We start from the raw sequence: 24920 nt of genomic DNA, 5'->3' as shown, positions 1-24920 counted from the left end.
GAATAAAAACTAGTTGAAACTAAGTCTTAAACATTTTTGAGATTTATATCTGTTTCATGGAATAAAAAGACTAGAATCTACTTCACCTAGATGTACTGTATCTTACTTTTTCCAGGCAGGCTAGATATATCTTCTTTTTGATGTGAATAAAGAGTAGATTCTACTTATTTGGTGTAGAAGTATCTTTATTTTTGAAGATTCTGGTGGAGCATGCTAACTTTTTCCTCGCTGCTTGTCAGTTCTCATCATGGCAGTGTTCATGCCGGTTAGACAAGAGAAAACATATCATGTTCAAAGAGATGTGAGCAGATGTAGGGAACTGTTACGTTTCAACAGTGAATATGTAGACTTTTTGACATAGGCATATATGGCAGTAGCTGAAGAAGCGTGAGTGGGAGCCCTACCTCCCAGAAAACGGATGGAGATACTTCTTCGTTGCATAGATGATTCAGGCTTCCATGGTGGAGTAGCAGAAGACTTCGTAGTTGATCAAACAACAGAATGTAAGTCTCTTAATTTTGTTACGAGTCGTGTTCTTGACAAAGCTAACAATTGGATAGAATTTCCTTCCGCAATGTAGGAAATTAATAATACTTACACTGGCAAACTCGTTTTTATCTGCCAACCATCATAGGCGCATTGGACTGCACGCGAATAGAAATAAAGAAATCATTTGAGCACGGTGATGCGTATATAACATGTAATGAACTTCATGGTGGTCCTTATTGTAAATTGTATATTATCTTAAAACAATTAAGTTTATTAAAATGGTCAACCTATTCAATACAATACATTCATAAGAATGTTTATAATTTATACATGACACTCAAATTGGGGCATGTTTCGCCTTAGTTGTGGGCATCTTCAGCCTGATTTTCCTCCTCAAAATTAAGTGTTATCGGGATCCCAATATTCTCAAATTGAACCATCTTAATAGCTAAATTGGTATGAGTTAAAAATATAATGTGTCAGTCTCATTACTGACAGGTGAACAATTATTTAATGGAGTTCTTGAAGCAGTCTTTAAAATTCATTCATTAAAATATCTGGTGTTGGCACCTATTAAAATGATCATGTAGTTAGGTACCCTCTGTCTCATAAATCAATGTTTAACAAATAATGATACATTAACACTTGATACAAAATAAACACGTCATTAAGATGCTGTGTACAGTCACAGGATAAAGAGATTTAAGGTAAAAGTCATCTGGATGTATTTTTAACTCATACTATTTTAGCTATTAAGATGGTTCAATTTGAGGATATCGGGATTCTGTTAACATTTGATTTTGATTAGGAAAATTAGGCTGAAGATGCCCACAACTAGGGCGAAACATGTCCCAATCTGACAGTCATGTATAACTTATAAACATTCTTACGAATGTATTGTATTGAATAGGTTGACCATTTTAATTGTTTTAAGATAAGATGCGTATATAAATCGGAAAGTGTATGCCAGTATCTATGTGCAAGCTCCTGCCAATGCCAATGACAAATTTTCAAGCATAAGCGCAGAGTGGCCTGGTAGCAGGCACAATGTTAGGACATGAAGACATAGCCCAATTACAAGCATTATTTCTCAGTTTGATGGTAATGCTTGCTTGCTTGACGATTCATGCTATGGAATACCTCCATGGCTTATCACTCTGTTTAAGCCAGCAGGAAATGCTATTCAATGCTCTTTCAACTTGGCTCATGCCAGAGAGAGATTAATAGTTGAAAGAACCTTTGGTCAGTTAAAACAACGGTTTTCAATCCTTGGTAACTGCATCTGGGTTGCCCTGGAAATAATTCCCAAAGTAATTGCCACGTGTGTCATGCTGCACAACATTGCTAAGCACTTGAAAGACCCATTTGAGTATGACTTTGAATACAGAAGAAGCAGAGGACGCGGATGAGGAAGATTTAGAAGAATCTGTTGGTGGACAGCACAAGAACAATGCGACTAAAGTTTGTGGTGAAGAGAGGTGCCAGGACATGTTAGATTTTAGGCCTCTGTAGTCTTTTGTAATTTAATTATAATTTACATTCTTGTATAGTTTCTGGTAGTTAACTAAATAGAATAATATAAACTGTTTACAAATAAAAAGTAATGAAAATAAAATGTTAAATTTTAAGTTGGAAAAGTGCAATAAACAAAAATTAAACTCGTGCTGAAAATAGGAACATTTTAATTTTAAATAAAGAAATGAAATTAAAAAGCAGACTTAAATAAGTCACGCTTCCAATTTAACGACACACAGAAGTTATGTGACATTACGATTGTTGGCACATAACAGCAACTATAATACAAAGTGTGTTACAAGTGTTATTTTAATATCCACCTATTCAGTACAAAGAGATCTAGTAAATTAAGAATTAAATCTTATCATAAAAGGTAACAAGGGACATGTTTCACCCATTTGTAGGGCATCGTCAGCCTCAAACTCAAACCTGTAAGGTGAATAATCAGGATCCTGATTGTTCTTACAAATCGTAAAAGAGGATATCAATGTAGGTGTTTGTCTAACATAAAATTATAAGAATGTTCTTGGTTAAAACCGTAGTATCAAGCTGCGTGTCACAAGTTCACAAGATTACACTCTCCGGAGCGCTGAGTCAATGCACCCAAAACCTGTTGAGGGTGGAGCGATAAATAGCTCAATCTTAATAATAATAATAATAATAATAATAATCGCATGGCCTCAGCTACCGTTTGCAGACATTTCGATTTGACGCCATCTGGCTGTCTGCTCGTCAATTTCGACGTTCCGGCTTACTCTGTCTGCCATCTAGCGGACCTAGAGTAAACCGGATCTCTCTTGGGCGTCTATGGCTGAGATTTAATTAATTTTGTCGGGTAAATACCAAATGTATCACCAGAGATCTTTTACATGCCGACATCGTACGACATGGAGTGTCGAACGGACTTTTTTCCGCCCTTTAAAAATCCGACTACCTCTGCCGGGTTTGAACCCGCTTTCTTGGGATCCGGAGGCCGACACTCTACCACGGATCCACAGAGGCAGCTAGCTCAATCTTTATAATGAAGTAGAAATGTGTTTCCTTGAACACTCCTATTGGAGGATAAGAAAAAAAGTAAAGTAGCTAGACTGTTAAAGATGTTAATCTTGTATGTTAAGATAAGACAACAGTATTCTTTAAGTAGCTGTGGAGCAAGGAAGGGTATTCAGCTGTCTATAGCCGTATTTATCTGGCTAAGCCTAGGCACTAGATTCTACTAGGTAGATTCTACCTTTTATCCACTTTAGTCAGTAAGACATAACACTGAAGAGAACTTTTATCTGGCTAAGCCTAGGCACTAGATTCTACTAGGTAGATTCTACCTTTTATCCACTTTAGTCAGTAAGACATAACACTGAAGAGAACTTTTATAAAAAGTAGTCATATTAAAATTTGTTGTCTTGATTGTGAAAAGTTCCATTAAAATTAGCAATCAGCCATATGAAGAGCACTTGTTCCTAAAATGTTTTACTCTTAGTATGCCATCTTGATGATAAGAGGTATGTAATCCTACTATATTGAATCTGTTCGATCGGATAATTTTTTGCTGGTATTGAAGTGCTTGAATACACATTTGATGGAAAAACAAAGATGTAATTGTTTTTAATTATTGGAAGCAGCTAGTTTGCTAGTCTTGACCATTGACCCTGATGATGAGTTTCAAGCTTCTGATGTTTTACCAGAAACTGTTTGTCATTTACAGTGATTCATGGACTCTAATATCTGTAGAGTTCAGTAGTGGACTGGAACTGTACCCATCTGCCACTACCGGGTGGTTGTCTATCGTGAATCAATTAATGAAATGGCGTATGGCTTTTAATGGCGGGATGTGTCCAGGGACTTCGGCTTGCCAGGTGCAGGTCTTTTGATTTGACTCCCGTAGGCGACCTGCGCGTCGTAATGAGGACGAAATGATGATGAGGATGACACATTCACCCATTCCCCGTGCCAGCGGAATTAACCAATTATGGTTAAAATTCCCAACCTTGCCGGGAATCGAACCCAGACCCCTGTGGCCAAAGGCCAGCACGCTAACCATTTAGCCATGGAGCCGGACAATCAATTAATGAATCATATTAAAAACTGTGAGTAGCATAATGTATAGAAAAAGAGAGTGATATGATAGTAGTAATAATAATAATAATAATAATAATAATAATAATAATAATAATAATAATAATAATAATGTCCTCTTCTACTGACCTGCAGATTTTCTGAAGTGGTGCCATCTGGGCAGCTTGCCTACCAATTTCTACATTCTAATTATGCTGCTGTCTTAACAGTGAACGTGGAATTCTACTGGATGGTTCCTATGGCTGAGTTAATTTAATTTTGTCGATTACCTCCATCTTCAACATTCCAACAACAGTGACATGGAATGTAATGTCTTTTGATGGACAAGCACATTTCCAGTCCATTACTGACCTTCTTAGAATTTAGAGGCAATCATTCATTGAAAATGACGTATGCAGTTTTCAGTGAAACGTTCAGAGCTTAAAACCCCTCTGAACCACAACCTACAAGCCCAGATATTATCAAAGTGATGTCAGGTGTGAAATTCTGGGGCGTAACTTTATATAATCAGAAAAGATCATCATCACCATCGTCCAGCTCCTGTCGGGTTGGGATGTTTATGGCACTTTTCCATCGTCCTATATCTAACCACCACTGTTTCTCCTTAACTGTGTTGCAATCCAGGTTTCTTCTAAATATACCATTCTGGATCGTTTTTAACCACCTTAGTCTTGATTGCGAAGGAGAGTGAGGTAGCATATTGTTCGCTTTTATTCCAGCATTCTCAACACCATGTACTTTCTTTTCTTACAGGTTTCTTCATCGATAACCTCGTGGAAGTTGCCAAAAGGGAACTGTCGTGGGAAGTGGATTACCATCGAGAAGCTGAATGCACAAAGAAATTTAGCGAGCTGTTGAAGCCCTATCCTGACTACCTTGTTCCTCGAGTCATAGGTAAATGTTAAAATTAGTGTCACTTCAGGAAAGACAAAGACAAACTTAAACTGGAAGATTAATACAATATTATCACATACTACTTTCATATTTCCTGTCTTTTTCTATATGGGTTGGAACTTTAAGAGTGGCATCACTACTGTGAATGCGAAATGAAATGGAATTAATTATTATCACTGCTATCACATGTTACCTCACAGTAAATGGGTTCTCCCTTACAATATGAACGTGCTGTGGTGAGAACAAGTCAGTCTTGTGTGAGCTGGTACTCAAAACTGTTGTTGTATAGTTGCCATGTTCATAAATTAGTTGGCTGAAAATTCAATATGTCCGTGGCCGCACAGCAAGACAGTGTCATGAAAGTCTTCACGAGACATATGGGGAAGCAGTGTTACCATACAGATCAGTGGATATTTGTGTTAGAGCTTGTAATCAGGAATGAAAAAGTGTGGCAGACATGCCTTGGCCTGGTCACCCTAGTGCCAGTGAAGAGGAAGTGTAGGCTATTGTCGCGCTATTAGACATAGATCAACATCAGACGGTACATGAGTTACGTGATGAGACAGGATTATGTGGACTGTTCGTGCAGGCTGTAGATTGCTCCAGCAGAGACATCAGCAGAAGAGGGGCTGCTACAGGGATAGTGCAACTTCCACATTGCTGGCAGCAAGTTGTAGACAATGCTGGTGACTACATTGAAGGACTGTAGACATTTCACACAGGTGTCACTTATGTCTTAGTAGTAAATATATAGTTGCTTCTATTGAAGTTGCAACCCTAAACCGCTTTTCGCGAGAGTTTAATCCTGATGTAAACAAATAGGCGGAACAACTTACCTATGCACGTGGACATGGACGTATTGATTGGAGAGCAACCATTGCACTCACTCGACTGTATGTGAGCTTGAAGAAAAGTAGTACGTCTCATTAATTTTATTATAATTTAGTTTATTACATTTAGAGAGATTGGAAGAGTACGTAATCAAATTAAAATATGGTGTCATATATACCGGTATATATATGGTTTTGTTTTAATAAAATAATGATTAAATAACAAGAAATGAAGGCACAAGGCATGATGTAATACAGGAAGTCTTCTTGCAGTGAGGGAAAGTTTCAGGCTGTACAGCGTGGAGATAAGGTGTTGCATCTTGTAGCAGCAGTCATTGTCAGTATTCATAGTGAGAGAAATGGAGCAAGAGGTAGGATCATTGCATGTAGTGAAGCACAAAAGAGGAAAACTGCTCAGAAGTGACCATAGGCAGTGCATCGTGAATGTGTTCAATAAACTAAGTGAACAGAATCCAGGTTTAGTCGTTTATTCAGAAGTTCAGATCTTCCCACTGTTGTCGTATGTGATGAGCAGCCCTGTACGTCCGAACATGAAACATTGCCGTGGTGGAGGTCGGTACTACATGCTCAGCAAATCACAACTCTTTCTTTGGCGGAGGTGTGGACATACCATGTTTACATCAGGATTAAACTCTCGTGAAAAGACGTATAGTATATTTGTATACTAATTTAATATGAAGTCCTGAAAGTTTGACTCGTTTTAACTCATATTATTCTGTAAAACAAGATATCTACAGAGGTTTTCTTTCTCTGTACCAGACAAATAATGAAATTACCCTTATTCTTTTATTTCTGACTAAAAACTGGATGAGTGGTATGACTAGGGACAGTGGGGATCAAACTCGCACGTCTACCGAATACAGAGCTTGACTCCATAGCTGTAGCCCGGCTACTCCGCCCGGTACACATTAGTCCACTGTTATGAAATAAATGTACTAAAAGCTATTTTCAGTGATGTTTTGGTTTCATTTTATGTCTTTGTTCATCAGAAAGTTTCAACATTGGTCAGAGAATAGTCATGGCAGTTGAACCCATGCATCACACAAATAATATAGATAAAAATGAATATTCTACAGGGTGTGTTTAACAAGCTTTGATCAATACTACTAACGGGAATAATTGTCGTAGTTCCAGGACTGTTATTACTTACGTCCCATCCACTCTGTTGGTGCCAATGTCACTTATGTGGTTGTTGCTCTCAGATGAGCTGGAGAAAGAATTTGTCTTCAGAGTCGCATAAATTAAAATCCAACACTTCTTTGTATAATACAATATTGTCACTATTTCGGTATCACTAATGTAAGTACACGCATGAAAAAGCTGTGTCACGCAATGTGTGTGTTACACAATTCCCACTAACAGGAGAAGAAACTTTATAAGATGCTCAGAGGATTTCCCTCATCAGTAGAACTGAAGGAACAGCTCTTGCCATCTGTGAGCATATTTGTGTACTCCCTTGGCTAGCAAAGCTGTGGAATTCGAATGGAACATAAATATATGTTTCCGCCTGGTGAGAAAGAAAAGTAGAGCATGTATATATATACTGTATACAATCATGTTCATAAAAAACAGAACACCTTGAAAGACTAGAGATAGGAAGTTCATATTCACAAGACATGTTCATTAGTATGTTCTGCAGAAACGATTAGCATTTCAGTCACGTAGGATCAGCATGTGTTCTGTTGCCTAGTAGGCACTGGGTCCTCCATGGGCACTGATAATTTATTCCATGTGTGATGGCATTGACGCATATAAGGCACGAATGGCATACAGCCATCCATGCTGCATTCACCTGGTTCCACAGTTTATCTTTGGTGATTGGCATTGGGTCACAGCGCTGCACTCGTCGTTTCACTGTATCCCACACATTTTCGATTGGCAATAAGTCCGGTGATCAGGCGGCCCAGGGCAACAGTCTGACATCCTGTGACAACAAGAAGGCACGTTTTAGTGCAGCAACATGTGGTCGCGCATTTTCCTGCTGAAATATGGTGTCTGGCGTGTCGTGGAGAAAGGATATGGCTATGGGTCGCAGGATGTCATTCATGTAGGTCAAACTGGTCACAGTGCCCTGGACACACACCAACTGTGATTTATGGTTGTACCCAATAGCACCCCACACCATAAGGCGTTGAATTGGCGCTGTATATCTTGTGTGAATGCAGTCAATGTGATGCCTCCCTCCCTGTCTGCAGCAAACCAAAATGTAGCCATCATTTTCAAACAAACAGAACATGGATTCATCCGAAAACACTGTCTGCTGCCATTCCCGTTTCCAATGATGTTGTTCCATACACCATTTCAGTCTAGCATGTTTATGCGTCAAAGGTAGGCAGAGAAGTGGATGACACGCCAGTAATCCAGGCCGTAATAAATGGCGACAGACTGTTACTCCTGATAGTGTATAATGTATTCCACTGTTGCGCCAGAGCCAAGGAGGACGCAGATCTGTCCTGCAATGCCATTCAGATGAGGTGTCGAACTTCTCGGGGAGGGGATCTGGGTGGTGCGACCAGACCCATCTCGTTGTGTTCTACGGCCTTCTGTGAACCATTCTGTACACACTCGTTACACTGCCGACACACTTTGTCCCATATGAGCAGCAATTTCGTGGATGGATGTATCACGTTCTCTCATGCTAATAATGCGCCCTCTTTCAAACTCACTCATTTGATGGTACAGTTCTCGCATACATCTGCTCAAGTAACACTGATCCATCGCTTTTGGTTTATAGCGACAACGAGCGCCGCAAGCACATTTTACCAGTCGGTGGTGGTGTGCCGAGATATCGATGTGGACCTTGAACCTGAGGGCCGACATGGTTTGAAGCTAATCATGTCTTCAGAACATACTAATGCACATGTCCTGTGAATATGAACTTCCTACCTCTAGTCTTTCAAGGTGTTCTGGTTTTTATGAACATGCGAGTGAGAGAGGGAGAGAGAGAGTGTGTGCGTGTGTGTGTGTGTTTTTTTCCTGCCCACAAAGTGTTGAACCTGTAAAATTTTCTGAAATCATGTTCATCAGTTCTTTTCTTGGTTTGTACATTTTTCTTCTATGAAATATTGAAAAAATCCTACCTTTTTTTGTGTCGTACAATCGTTTGTGATTTAGACGGTTTTGGCGCTGGTCTTCTGACCCCAACTTGGCAGGTTCGATCCTCACTCAGTCTGGTGGTATTTGAAGGTGCTAAAATATGTCAGCCGCGTGTCGGTAGATTTACTGGTACATAAAAGAACTCCTGCAGGATTAAATTCCGGCACCTCGGTGTCTCTGAAAACTGTCCAAATGGTAGTTAGTGGGACGTAAAAACAAATAACATTATTATTACAATTTTTTGCCCAGCTTGCGTTCAGGAGATAATGGGTTCAAACCCCACTGTTGGAAGACCTGAAGATGGTTTTCTATGATTTCCCATTTTCACACCACAGTTGCTTCCTTCCCCCTCCTAGCCATTTCCTATCCCATTGTCGCCATAAAACCTATCTGTGTCAGTGCGATGCTTTGCAAATTGTAACTTGTTGGACTAGGGCACACTTAATTAAAAGCGATTGCCTCGTGTCATTATGCATCGAATATTGAGCAATTGCTTTTGGCAGTAGCAACTGCTTCATATGGCCGACATGACCTAGCCTTTGCAACAGTAAAAGCTATTGCTCTTGAGTTTTATTCATACTGTCTGGAACTTTTGATACATTTTCTGTAATTTTTGCAGGAAGAGCAATTGTTTCTGTTTCTATGCATACCACCTATTGCAGTATGTTCGTCCTAGTATGTGTTCCTTTTCATGTTCCTATCTCTTTATATATATGGTTTAATTTGACATTTGTTTGTCCTTCCCACCTAGTACCTACATGATGTTCATTCTGATGCACCAGGCGAGTTGGCCATACGGTTAGGAGCGCGCAGCTGTGAGCTCGCATCCGGGAGATAGTGGGTTCGAACCCCACTGTCGGCAGCCCTGAAGATGGTTTTCCGTGGTTTCCCATTTTCACACCAGGCAAATGCCAGGGCTGTACCTTAATTAAGGCCACAGCCACTTCCTTTCCATTCCTCGGCCTTTCCTATCCCATCGTCGCCATAAGACCTATCTGTGTCGGTGCGACGTAAAGCAAAATAGCAAAAACAAAATTAAAAAATAGCTTTCTGATGCACAACTCTTCATCTTATCTCTTTCTCAGATGAATTAAGCACGAAACAGATCTTCACTACAGAATTAATGGAAGGAATTCCTGTAGACAAAGTTGCTGATCTGGACTACGATAACCGTGAACATATCTGTCGACTAATCATGCAGCTGGTTCTGCGTGAATTGTTTGAGTTCCGTTACATGCAAACAGATCCCAACTGGAGCAATTTTCTGTACAATCCGGAAACCAGAAAGGTATGTGTTTTCATTTCACTTTTGGAAAGTGGGTACTTGTTTAAAGTATGCTCATGTTTGGTAAATATTTAAGAACTTTCCCTGCATAAAGTATAGTGATATTTTGGAGATGAGATATGTTTCACTTGAATGCTGTGAACAATCCACTTGTCGCTTTTAGTGTAAATTCTTAATTATGAAACAGTTATATGCATGGGAAGAAGAGATGAAACAATATGCAGTGAAATTTAATGCCAAAAAGGAGCAAGATTATGATCACAACTAGAAAGAGGGCGAGACCTACGAGAGAGATAATGAATGATGATAATGCCATTTGCTTTACGCCCACTAACTACTTTTACGGTTTTCGGAGATGCCAAGTTGCTGGAATTTAGTCCCACAGGAGTTCTTTTACGTGCTGGTAAATCTACCGACACGAGGCTGACATATTTGAACACCTTCAAATATCACCAGACTGAGCCAAGATCGAACCTGCCAAGTTGGGGTCAGAAGGCCAGCGCCTCAACCGTCTGAGCCACTCAGCCTGGCAGAGGGATGATGCTTGGAGGGGAACAGCTTAGGAAGGTAGAGTGTTTCAAGTACTTGGGAAGTATCATAGAGGAAAGTACAAGACATGATAAGGAAATAATTGAGCTTGGAAGACAAGCAGGAGCATTTCTGAGAAGTGTCAGAAGCCTGATTTGGAGCAAGGATGTCCCTCAGAGAAGCAAAAGAGTGATATACGGGATGTACTATGTACCTATTCTGACATATGCTGCAGAAACTTGGGTAATGAGGCAGAGAGCCGTAACTGAATACAGACAAGTGAAATGAAATGTCTGAGAAGCAGGATAGGAGTGACAAGAATGGATAAGATGAGAAACGAGAAGGTTAGAGATATAGTAAAATAAGAGCCACTGCAGAACAGGATAGAGGCATCTAGACTTAGATAGCAAGGACAGATGAAGAGAATGATAGAGGAGGATGCGTGAAATTGAGATAACAGGAAAAATAACCAAGAGGAAGACCAATAAACAGGTGGATAAAAGGAGTGGAAGTGTGTGTACAGAAAAGAAGAGAGGACTGGACAAGAGTGACGAGGGAGAAGTGATGGGAAGACAAGAGGGAGAGGCTTATGTTCCAAGCAGACCTGGCCAACAGCTGGAAACTGCATATGATGATGATGATGATATTTTGATGGAGAATATAAGTGTTGCCAACAGTATTATTCTCTAAGTGTAGTGCTGTGACATTTACATAGTACTGGCAAGGTGTTATTGAATTTAAGCTTTGGCTTCGCTAATAATACGCTGCTTCTTTTTCTCCCTCCTCCGTCAACCTTATCCGTGGAGCTCCTGGATTAGGCTGTGGATCATCATTGACCTCCATCCACTTAGAGAATGAAGTTGCAGATCAAGTTTCAAAAGAAGCGGTACTTTTGCCACTTACTTGCTAGGGATATTTGTTCTCAGCTACGTTGTACCAACTTGGCGTCCTGGGAATCAGAATGGCTAGATATCTGAACTCCCAACAAGCTGAGAGCAATTAAGAAGATAACTGCCATGTGGCAGTCCTCTTTCCTTGCGGAGAGAGGTCATAGTTTTGTGTAGGCTGAGGATAGGTCATAGAAGATCTACGCATGGTTATCTCCTAAGGAGGGAAGATGTCCCAATGTGGTCTTATGATGTTGAATTCACCATGACCCATATCCTCACAGAATGCACCAATACCTCTGGCCTAAGACGGAACCTCGGTCTGCAGGAGGCTCTCAAACTCGTACTATACTTCTTTTCACAAGAGATTAATCCTGATGTAAACAAATAGGCGGAACACCTTGCCTTTGTACGTGGACATAGACATAGTTCATTGGAGAAGCAATCGTCACACTCACTCGACTGTATGCGAGCTCGAAGAAAAGTAATACGTCGCATTAATTTTATATTATTTCATTTAGAGAGTTTGGAAGAATACGTAATCAAATTAAAATAGGGTTATCATGTATACTGGTGTGTGTGTATATATATATATATATATATAAGTGATTAAATAACGAGAAATGAAGGCACAAGGCATGGTGTAATACAGGAAGTGTTCTTGTAGTGGGGGAAAGTCCCAGGCTGTACAGTGTGAAGATAAGGTGTTGCATCTTGCAGCAGTCAGTGAGTCAGTATTCATAGTAAGAGAGATGGAGCAAGAGGTAGGACCATCACTTGTAGTGAAGCACAACAGAGGAAAACTGCTCAGAAGTGACCATAGACAGTGTATTATGAATGTGTTCAATAAACTAAGTGAACAGAATCCATGTTTAGTCATTTATTCAGAAGTTCAGATCTTCGCACTGTTGTCATATGCGATGTGCAGCACTGCACGTCGAAACATGAAATGTTGACGGGGTGGAGGTCGGTACTACATGCTCAGCAAATCACAACTCTTTCTTTGACATTGGCGTAAACATACCATGTTTACATCAGGATTAAACTCTCGTGAAAATAATTATATCTTATGACAAGAGTACTGCTAAACTTGTCATTTGCTTTATGTGTCAGAGTGGATTAATCAAGGACATATACATTTCAAGTGTTCTATTTCTCAGGGAACTTAGTTTCCTTTTGATGAGTGTGTGTCCTTTCCGGTTTACAAAAATAATTTTTGATTTACTTTTTATTCATTTTCAAATGCCTCTGTTGAATAAATATTTTTATTTTTTTAAATTTTTGTTCCCATTTAATTTGTTTAATTTTTAAAATTATCCTGGCATGTTAGTCTTAAGAGATTATTAACATTCATATTTTATACTATATATGGTTAAATAAGGTCCCAGATCTTGACCTGAAGGTTGTCAGCAGGCTGAAGATGCCCAAATAATGGGTGAAACATGTACCTGATAAGTTTACATAAATTCATGTAGATTCAGATCACATTAAATGTGGAAAGTATTGAATAGTTGTTTTTTTTCAAATTATCCTTGAGATTTTATGCATAAAGTAAATTGTAAAAAAAAAAAAAAATTTTTTTTTAAAGATAAAAAATATGAAACCAGGTCCCTTTGTTTATGAGACATGTAAGATGTAAAACTCTCTTTATAACAGAACTATGTTTGTCATTGTAGAGGTAGATAACGGAGCATTTTCAAGCCCCACTGCTTGGGAAGTGGGTGTCTATGGAGGCCACGTGTTATTGTCGTTATTATTTTTGTCATTACAGAACCTATTACAAGGTTTACCTACAACAAGAATAAAAGTAGTTGCTTATGATGAATAATTGATGGAATGTTTATATTGATACTTCCAGGGTCCATGACTTTAGACATGATAATAAGCCTGGCTTTTGCCGTGTCAAGAAAATGAGGTAAAATTCACTTTTTGCACTTTCTTTTATTATTTTTATTTCTATTTATTTCTTCTACGACATTTGTCCTTGATTTATCTGATGCTGTTACTTTGTAATAAATGAGAGTACCACTTACTATAGACCAACGGGAAAGCATTCTTAACACATTATGGGTGGGACCTGAGTCTACTTGTGTTTGGCTGGCCGACCGTTGTGGACGGGTCCTGAGTTAACTTGTGTTCACGAGACTTGTATATTCGGTGATATCTCTTGAAACTTCTGAAACTAGCTGGTGGTCAGGGTTGATAGCATCTTATTGTTGAAGGTTTTGTTTATCCCATGCTACTTTAGTTTTCTTTTATTTTATGCTTCAGTTTCTTAGTTTTCCGACCTCATGTTTACGTCGTTCAAGGAGTCGTGGTGGGTATGATGGCATTTCCCAGACTGACCGCACGTTTAGATCAGGACGAAATATTATCGAACTGTACGTGAATAATTATTCGGAATGCCCAAGTAACGTTGAAGAATGTGAGTTCAATATTGAAAGCTCTTCTGATGAAAGTGAATGTGAAATCTGTATAAGTTGTTGTACGCCCCTTCACCGAGGTCATTGCTACAGAACTTATCACACCAGAAAACATTATTAGGACTCCTTCAGAAGGTTTCCAATGATCAGTACACTGTTAGCTAGGCCAGGATCATTTGATTCTATGCATGCGTTTTTTTGCATTAAGTTGCTCAGGAAATTGCCAGGCACAGGGGATGGTCAGTGTGAGGAGCATCCAGTCAGCAATGTGTTAAATTCAAACCTTCATTATTGGAGAAGTCTTCCTTGTAAACAGTCGAGATTTTCTTCTGAAGACGCGGAGAAAATTTCTCTGCGAAACGTAAAGAATTTTTTCTTGTTTTCTTGACATGGCAAAAGTTCAAAAGCTTATCATATCAAGTGATGGAATATTCTTCCACACTTACAGTAATTACATATTAATTTCAACTCTCCTGTAGAAAGATAGGAACAAGAAAAGGAGCACAAAATAGGATGAATACATGTGGGAAAAGGGAGCAACAGAGGACAAAAGGACAGCCTCTACATCTTCATACACTGTAATCTTTAGATAAATAGGCTCCCCCCTCAATCCTAGTTCTTCTACATCCATCTCTTATCAATCCCGGAGGAGCTCATTTCTGCTTCATCAGAAGGGTGGGCATCAACACTCACTGAGGGGCCATCTTCACAAATATCTTCAAACTAGATGTGGAAAGTGTAAGATAAGAAGAAAAACGGATAATTATAGCAAAAGGGAAGAAACATAAGACAATTACAGGTGGTAAAAGATTGTGGGGGTCGATGACCTAAATGTTAGGCCCATTTAACCCTTTTGATGCCAGACTGTAATGTAGTGGTTGTGCTAAGAATGCCAAGAGAATTTTAATGAAAAGCATACACTAAGGAAACACATTCTCCTCACATTTTTACCATGACACACAGGTGAATAGAGAACATGTGAGTGTGACTGTAATTGCAAGAGAGTTTCATTTTCTTTATTTAAAAGTGTACTAATTTTTTATTATTTTTTGAAAAAATTAAATTTCAAAATTTGACCTAATTTTTACATTTATGGTGTACTTTTATCATGGGTATGATACCTTTGTGAGAATATTCACCTAATTTTGAATAAATGACTAAAATTTTACACAATTCTTGATAGTACTTTTTGAAAATTCTGCACACGCAGCTTAAATACACAATAACCTCTTCTTTACTTTGAACACTTGTCAGTCAATAAATTATTCTCGAATGAATCACTTAATGTTAAGACATTGCATATTTTAATCATCTTTCATATACTCATCCATCTTTACACTATTGGAAGTAAAAACGTATAAACAAAGCAAGTGATTACAAAACGGTGGAGTGCAGGCCTACCACGCGTGTAACATACAATGTGTTGAAAGAAAGCTTTTATAAAACTTCACTGATATCAAGATCATATGTTATTGATATGTTCAGAGAGTGAAAGCTTCAGTCTTTCTGGCGGTATTACTGATGCTGCCATCGTACAGCAATAATTGAGGATACAGGCGAAAGAAAAATGTGGCCGACAGATCGACCCCCAGCATTTTTAGCAGCAGCTCGCATGGCTGATAGATTGGCTACCTGGCAGTATAAGAGTTAAATAACAAGCATCATCGAAAGATCAGGAACTCAGGACAAACATAAAAGGAGAGAAGGATCCCCGGGTAACCACGGTGTAAGATCATAGAAACTTAATGCCTTAACTATCATGGCTAACAGTTGGACTTGGAAAGTGTGTACTTTATTCTTTACTGGCTTACTGGGTCTATCAGCTTCAAGAGAGTCCCTTAGTCGTTGCTTATGAAGGTTCCTTTAGAGTTAACGCAACGTTCATGGGGCACACTACCCCTATTATTGCTGCTGTAGACAATCCCCTATTTCACGGTGCTCTCCATCCTACTATCACTCCTATAGAGAGTCCTCACAATGCGAATAAGGGGTTGAACTTGCAGGAGATGGCCCATAGCTCACATTATATATATATTATTCTGTTTTACATGTTTCTTTGACTCGTATAGTACCAGATGGCTGATCTGTCAGCCCTGTGAGCTGCTGTTAAAAATGTCAGGGACCAATCTGTCAGCCACCTTTCTTTTTTACCTCTATCCTTAATTCCTGCTGCATAGTGGCAGTATAAGTAATACTGCCAGAAAGATTGAAGATTGTACTGCATATTCTGTGCATGGTAGCTCTGCAGTCTGCCACTTCACGTCCCTTGCTTGTTTTCTCACTTGTTTACATGTTTGTATATTTACATCCAATAGTGTAAAGGTGGATAAATATATGAAAGATGATTAAACACACAATGTTTTAACATTAAGTGATTTATGGCAATGATGAATTTCCATCTTCTGATAACGGAGTTATTTCGGTAAGTCCGTTGCCTAGGCAATGCCATGTGACAAATGTAGCTCTAACACAGTTAGGACCGAGCTCGATAGCTGCAGTCGCTTAAGTGCGGCCAGTATCCAGTATTCGGGAGATAGTAGGTTCGAACCCCACTGTCGGCAGCCCTGAAAATGGTTTTCCGTGGTTTCCCATTTTCTCACCAGGCAAATGCTGGGGCTGTACCTTAATTAAGGCCATGGCCGCTTCCTTCCCACTCCCAGCCCTTCCCTGTCCCATCGTCACCATAAGACCTATCTGTGTTGGTGCGACATAAAGCAACTAGCAAAAAAAAAAAAAAAAAAAATCACATGTAGGCATAATTCCTAGTAGTAGTTGCGATAGTGAACGTGAACAGTCAGATCTTTCCTCGTCTGTTGATAGTTCGGGCAGTGATTGGGAAGAAGTTACAGGTAACACTGATCATCCACCTAATACTGCCTTTGGTTAACCTGAATGTGCTTAATTTTTTTTAAAATTCATAATTCTCAAAAATTACTATTAATAATTGCATAAAAGTTCAGTTTATTATTCAAAACTAACTGAATATTTTCAAAAAGGTATCATAAACATGACAAAAATACAATATAAAAGTAAAATTAGATCAGATTAGATTTTTTTTAAATTCTCATATTTTTAAATGAAGATGCAATAATAGTTACACTCACATTTTCTATATTCATCTGTGAGCTATATTAAAAAAAAAAAAAAAACAGGAATTTAACTTAAAAAATGTAAGTAGGAGAATATTTTTCCTTAGGGTCGTATTCATGAATGAGACCTAGACTTAAAAGGTGGTAAGTTGCCATTTCCATTTCATAATCGCTACTTGGAGTTAAGTAAACTGAGATGGCGACTTTACTTTCAAGTCGCCGATGTTCCATACTTAAGTAGACTCAAGAGATCAGAAAAATAATAAAATGGCAAATATTGCAGGAGTAGTTAATTTTGTAGACGAAATTGAAGAGATCCAGGAAATTATTCAGTACGTTGTGCCTAATCCTCGGCGTGTTATAAAGAGATGCACGGAACCCAGTTGAATTAAATACAGAAAATGAGTTCAAAAAACGATATAGATTCGAGAAACGTTCAGTATTAGATGTACTAACGATGTCTGAAAACGAATTACAGAAATATAATAATCAAGCATCACCCATACCTCCAATAATACAGTTGCTAATTTCGTTAAGATTTTTTTAGCTTTACGTCACATCGACGCAGATAGGTCTTATGGTGACGATGGGATAGGAAAGACCAAGGAATGGGAAGGAAGCGGCCGTGGCCTTAATTAAGGTACAGCCCCCCGGCATTTGCCTGGTGTGAAAATGGGAAACCACGGGAAAACATCTTCAGGGCTGCCGACAGTGGGGTTCGAACCCCGGACGCAAGCTCACAGCAGCGCGCCCCTAACCGCACGGACAAATTGCCCGGTCGTTAAGATGTTATGCTACAGGTAAAAGTAAAATTATTGTTACTATAGTGCAAAGTTTTTGCACTTTCTACTCATCGTGTTATCTATTTAGGTTAAGGGATGATCAGTACAGATTAATGCATTCTTATGGTAAGTACAATAGTCTTTCACACTTCCATGGTTTTCAGGTAACTTCCAAATTGATTCCGCTGATTTATGAGGCGTAAGCCAGCCCTCAGTATGTAGAATAATCAAAAGAATATTGAATATGGATCCTGACTGCCCAAAAGAGACCACAGTTTGTTTCGTTCCCAAATGAAGCTGAATGTCGAAATAATGCGCGACGTGTGTATAAAAGATCCCGATTGCCTGGAGTGGTTGGCGCTATTGATTGCACCCATATACCAATAATAAGTCCAGGTGGCAACCATGCTGAGGTTTTCTGTAATAGGAAAGGGATTTTTCGTTTCAATGTTATATATTGGAGTTCTGTGGTTTCAATTATCAGGGCATAGCCAACCACGAGATGAAGTTTATTGATTTCGTTTTCAGCTATATCTTTCTTCTCTTTCACTAGTTCTAGTAACACCTCCCTTTCATAGTTGTTGAAGGCTGGCAATTTTTTCTTTCCTTCCAACGTCGAGAAATAAAAATTAACTGTATTAACTGGATTGGATTGAGTTTAGAATCCAATGCCATCTATAACGCGGGAAACAACTGAATTTCTTCTTCTTCTACCCCTTTATTAAGAAAAAACATTGAGTGATGAGAGATGCTACACTGCTCTTCCATTGTTTTCATTGCCAACTTCATATCTAATTCTTCACATCGTAACTTACGAAAGTCTACTTACGCCAGAGTCTACTTTGCAAAAGTTGCGTCTATGAAACAGACTTCCACGAAACTCAACTAAGCGAACTTACGTAAGTCGAAGTCAAAGTCACGTTCATCAATACGACCGTTAGTGTATGTATTTGCATTGAAGTTGTCTTGGCATTTTTAGTGCAACCACTACATTTCATCTTGACATCAAAAAGGGTTAAAGTACATTTTTTTGTGGTTAAACTGGTACATGCAGTTCACTTCCACCTTGAGACGAGTACATGTATGAAGTTTTTAAAAATGAGGTAGTCATTTTCACAGTTATTTTGATTGATGACTTCCTCTTCCAGTTGGCACTGTTGGACTTTGGAGCATCACGCTCGTACAGTAAGGAGTTCATGGACCAGTACATCCGAATTGTTAAAGGAGCGGCTGATGGAGATAGAGATGTAGTACTGAAGATATCTCGTGATATTGGCTTCCTCACAGGCTACGAGTCAAAGGTAAGAATTCTCTTCATCTGAAAGCTGCACTGAGAGTTAAATATTTTTTTATTTTCATATTTTTGAACTTGAGCCCAGAATTTAAAAATAAAAAGGAACTATAGCTTGTAGATGAAGCAGGCTGTAAGGTAGAATAGTTTCCGACATTAAATTTATTACAAGTAATAAATCACATTGTAGACTGTATTGAACATCAGATTATGAACATTAAAATAAGAATAATAGTTTACACCACCTTTCCAATACTTCTTTCCTTATATTTAGGAAATAAATATTACAACAGGCGTTGTAAGATGGGACATGTTTCGCTTAACTGTCGAAAGCATCATCAGCCGAAATAAATCTTAGCCTAAAGTTAGGTCAGGGCCCCGAACCTAGTGTCCTTAAAATATATGGTACCCTAAGAATCAACATTTACATTTAGAAAATCAAATAGGCTTAAAACTAGTGTGAAAAATATAGAATGTTCATCATGACTAAGAGAAAAACACAATCGTGTTGAACAGAGGTTAAAAACAAAAAATACAATACATAGCTGGTGGTGGTGGTGGTGGTGGTGGTGGTGTCGAGTACTGTGTGATAAGATCAGCTGCAGGATGAAAGGAAAGCTCTACAAAACTATGATGAGTCCAGCAATGCTCTATAGTGCAGAAACTTGGCTGATCACGAAAACCCAAGAGAGAAAGATGGAAGTGGAATATTAAGATGGATGAGTGGAGTTACAAGAAATGGTAGAATAAGGAATGATTACATGAGAGGATCAATGAAAGTGGGATCCACAGGATAGAAGGTTCATGAAACCAGGCATGGGCATGTGCAGAGATGAGGGGAGGACTGCGTGGGGAAAAGAGTTGGAAATCGGGTCAAGGAGGAGAGGAAGACCAAAAACAAGATGGAAAGACAGGGAAGCAGGGGATTTAAGAGGAAAAGGTTTGAAGAGGGAGGAGATGAAGATGATGATGATGATGTTGATGATTGTACGGAACAGGAAGGATTTTAAAATATATATCAAAATAGTCTCCTTCCTGATCCACTATTTCCTTGAGTCATTAACCTAGTTGTCCTGTTTTTGTGTATTGAGAAAGATTTTCCTGATCTTAGTCAGATGAGTTTTTTGTTTTGTTTTGACTGTTCTGTGTGTATTTGATTACTGGTCCTTATACCTCCTTGTTTTATGACTTTGACACAATCCTTGAGGTTTACAGTAGAGAAATTTTGTCATGTGCTAGTGATATAGCAATGTTATCCTCTTGTTCTCCTATCGAATTAACCTTTCGATTCTTTTATTTTCAGCTGATGGAAGAAGCCCATGTGGATGCCGTCATGATCCTAGGTGAGGTTTTCCGAACGAACAAACCTTTCGACTTTGGTGGTCAAGATATGACACGACGCATACAGGGTCTCGTACCCACCATGATAAAACACCGCCTGTGTCCTCCACCTGAAGAAATCTATTCGCTACATCGGAAATTGTCAGGTGTGTTTCTGCTGTGTGCCAAGCTCAATGTCAAAGTGAACTGTCGAGTCATATTTGATGAGGCCTATGACAGCTACAATCGATCATCTTATTGAACATGGCTCATCCGTAGATTGATTTGTAGTAGAAAGCACATGTAGTGCATATGAAGAGTCTGTGATAAAACTATTAATGGCAGGGAACGAACGAGTCACCTGGTTTGAAGCATAGAATAGCGGGTTGAAAAGCTTCAAAAGCTTTCGCTGCATATCATCATCATCATCTAGATCAGGGGTCTGCAATGCTCTTTGCCAGCGATTTTGAAAAAAATAACTACTACTTTTTTCCTGGCCATAACTCCGCCTTTCAGTTACGCACTCCCAAAATTAGTTGAGGTCTGAACGTTTAGTCCTGTGACTGTATGCATTTATTTCTACCACTATATCTTTTAGTGCCCCTTCTTTCTGTAAGGTGGATTCAATAGACTCAACTTAGTGCAAAGCATTTCATCCAGCTGACTATCTCTTAAGTCAACTTTGGCCTTCCTCTTCCTCTTTTCAGTTCCTCCTCATCTGAGGTACAGTGTATGAGGTGGGATTTTTTCCATCTCATTATATGACCTTACCAGCGAAACTACTTACATTTCCCTTGAAGCTTCTCACTGATAGGGGCATGTTCCTCACGTGTTCATTTTGGAGCCGATCCTTTAATGTGATGCCAGTTGGTCACTGCGCATTCACATCTCCATCACGTGCAATTGTTGATCATGTTTCTTTTTCCTGGTCCAACATTCAGAGCCATGCAGAAGAGCAGGACAGATGATAGATTGATACACCTTGCTCTTCAGTTTCACACGACTCAACTTAGCTCACGCCATTTCATTCAACTGACGTTGATGTGATGTTGAACTTCGCCTGTATCCTCCACTCATAGGAATAACAAATAATATCAGTGAAATCCAGGTGTCACTACGGTTTTTAACATCAGCATCTGACGTGACATCAGTAGTGACGGCAGATCCTAGATATTTGAATTTCTGTGTCATCATTAGCGGTTTGCTATCTGGCTCCTTGGCTAAATGATCAGCATAGTCGCCTTCGATTCAGAGGACCCTGGGTTCGATGCCCGGCCGGGTCGGAAATTTTAACCTTACATGGTTAATTCCCCTGGCTTGGGAACTGGGTGTTTGTACTGTCTCCAACATCCCTCCAACTCGCTTACCATGCACAGCACTATCCTCCACTACAATAATACGCAGATTCTCATACACGACAAATGCCACCCACCCTTGCTGGAGGGTCTGCCTTACAAGGGCTGCAGCAGACTTCAGAGTAACTTAGAGATATACACCCACACCGAAAATATATCAAGCGTAATTTGGAAAAGAAAACATTTTATACTCACCTCAGCAATAGCTGCACAATATTATTATAGTGGTTTGCTGTCCAAGAAAACAGTAACCCATGGTCCAACTTGTTCAGGATTTGCAAAATTACACCACATATACTCCGTAACTATTTGAATTAAAATGTGATTAAATAAGAAATAAAAATCAATGTAGTCCATGGGTCACTAAACTACACTGTGGTATTTCAAATTGTGTATGTTTTCCAGAGTCACAAGGAAGGCAGTCTGTCAGTGTTATAACATAATAGGCTATGGCTGTCTCGGCAAAACTATCTATGCATATATACGAATCACACAGTGTTTGGGACTGACTGATTAACTGACTTTGGTTAAGATTCTCTATTATCTATATGAAAATAACGAAGTATCGAGAACCTTTGAGATGCTATCTGGAAGGCTCTGGACAGCGGATTTGGATGAACTATAGCTTCAGTCATCTATCTGCAACGTCTGCCTACTGCTTCTTGTTGGTAGATGGCTGAAGAAGCATAATTATCTGTATTTACTGTATTTCTAAATTATAATTTGTGCAGGTAGATATGATCCTTAACGAAACTTGCATGTTGCTTAAAGCCTTATCTGGCAGATAAGCTGTTGCCTGATAGGAATAGCGCCATCCTGTGTATGTAGAGAAGCAGCTGCCAACAGGGAGAGGCTAAAAGTGGAACAACAACACCCACCTGCTGCATGGACATAGTCCTTCTCAGCAACTGCTGAGATCTCAGAAGAGCTTCCTGAGGACATTTGAGATGCTTACTGTCTCACCAGAGAAGGCAAGGCTGGAGCTGTGGAAGAAGAGAACCCCTTACCTTTACGGATGGATGCCAGCAACTGAACAGTTACCACCTGAGGCCTATTCCACAAAAGTATGGTTTTGTACATTACAAGTTACTAGTGCGGGTTCTTGTAATGTATGGAGTTGTACATTTCTGTTCCACAAAAGATTAAAAGTCTCTTGTATATTACCAGTGAATAGTTACAAGTTTTACAAGTGACGACATATCAATAAACATATTACGTCATAGCATGAATCAGTTGTTTATCCTCGTATTTCATTCGTTAAATTAGGTTATACTTGCCGCATTTATCGTAATATCGTATTTTAAGGTAACTTATGCAGCTAAGATTCAAAGAACTAATATTCCTGTGAATTTCTTAATGCTACGATGTTATTTTTCAGTTTATTTGTTTGATGATAGAAAATTACTCCGTTATTCTCACCCATTATGTTCTTCCGTGATCCTTGCATATGTTCCACGATAGGTGATATAGGCTACCTTGGTCTGTCATTAGGAATCATTTGCCGCTAATAACGATATTCGGCCGCCAAACATAATTGCAAACTCTGCATGAATTGTTAAAATGATGTCAAGAGAACCAAAGTTATTCATTTTGAAGGAAATAGAAAGAAGGAAAGATGTTTGTTTTGGTGCATTCAGCGAGAGTCTGAAAAAACAAGTCAAAATAAATGATTGGATAGAAATATTTGACTTGGGAAAAGCTCATGGAGCTTTTGAGGGGAAAAGTTGGACGTATGGAAGAGATATTCTGCTCATTAATGATTCCAGGAATGTCCTTTTACGAACATGTTTGTTCAGTATTTTCAGGCCAACGAACAATTTGAGGAAATTTTATATCATTTATTGCAGCTACCACAGAATGACCACCATTTCCTAGCCAATGTAGTGATGTTAGTAACCGTTGTTTAGCAGAGAGAGATTTATTTCTGTTCGTAGGATGTTTTAACCTATGCCCATTATCTATCAAAAGTTCTTCCACTTGTATTGTGCTTAAGCTAAAACGTTCATTGTATTAAAATACAGTGTTCAACTGGAAGTTTATTCTTTCCCTGTACAGATGGTTTATTTTCATCACTATGTCTACTGCTAGACCACATATTTATCAAAATGTATCTGAAATAAGCATATTTAAATAGCACTAGTACATTTATGTATTAATGTCCTTTCACTGGTAGAGAATTCTTCCCAGTTGACTAGTAAGTTACAAGTACTAGTACTTTCGTGGAACACACCCAAAATTCACTGGTAATTTGTAAGTATGGAGTAGTAAAGTACAACTGTAGAAAATTCTTTTGTAGAACAGAAACTCTGGTATTTGTACAAGTTACTAGAGAATTTACTTGTAATGTACAAGACCATATTTTTGTGGAACAGGCCCCAGGATATAATGAAAGCTGGCTGGTGTAGAAGTCCCTGAACAGGCTACGATCAGGAGTGGGAAGATCCAGGAATAACTTGAAGAAATTGGGGGTTCAACACAAATGATACAAGGTATGAACGTGGAGAGGATAAAACCATGAGTCACATGCTTCAGTACACTCTGTGCCCAATATCTTGCATAGAGGATGATCTGCTATAAGCCACTCCAAGTGCATTGAACTTGCAAAATACTGAGCATGTGTGATGTGAATGTCTCATATGTTAAGTTTTTAAAGTTTACTTCAAACCGACTTGTTCATTAACTGTAAATTTGAATGTTTTTGACGTGAGAATAATAATAATAATAATAATAATAATAATAATAACAACAACCAAAAAGTTGGCCTCCAAATATCGTTTGAAAAAACTGAATACATGACCTGCAGCAAAGAAGCCCCTAAATTCATGGAGACAAAATATGGCAAAATAAAACGGGTCCAGCAATTCAAATATCTCGGTGAAATAATTCAGGAGAATGGAATGGAAACAAAAGCCAATGAAGTTAGATGCCAAAAAATGGAAACTGCGTATAGACTCACCCAAAATATCTATAACAAAAAGTGTCTATCCAAGCATGCAAAACTAAGACACTATAATACAGTTATAAAACCAGAATGCCTCTATG

The 24920-nt window shown here is 38.8% G+C and overlaps 1 protein-coding gene across 1 annotated transcript in view; it reads left to right on the top strand.

Annotated features, from left to right (window-relative positions):
* Positions 1–22241, top strand: part of Coq8 (ubiquinone biosynthesis protein COQ8, mitochondrial) — a 47605-nt gene extending 25364 nt beyond the window's left edge. The window contains exons 6-9 of the mRNA XM_067155250.2: positions 4831–4971; positions 10004–10206; positions 19061–19213; positions 20507–22241. Coding sequence (XP_067011351.2) covers positions 4831–4971; positions 10004–10206; positions 19061–19213; positions 20507–20785 — 776 coding nt within the window. The 3' untranslated portion in view covers positions 20786–22241. The remainder of the gene's footprint in view (positions 1–4830; positions 4972–10003; positions 10207–19060; positions 19214–20506) is intronic.
* Positions 22242–24920: the final 2679 nt, after the last annotated feature.

This window comes from Anabrus simplex, chromosome 11, assembly GCF_040414725.1.
Source record: "Anabrus simplex isolate iqAnaSimp1 chromosome 11, ASM4041472v1, whole genome shotgun sequence".
Classification (NCBI taxonomy): Eukaryota; Metazoa; Arthropoda; class Insecta; order Orthoptera; family Tettigoniidae; genus Anabrus; species Anabrus simplex.
The sequence above is the reverse complement of the archived record's forward strand: the minus strand, read 5'-3'. Positions and strand labels throughout refer to the sequence as shown.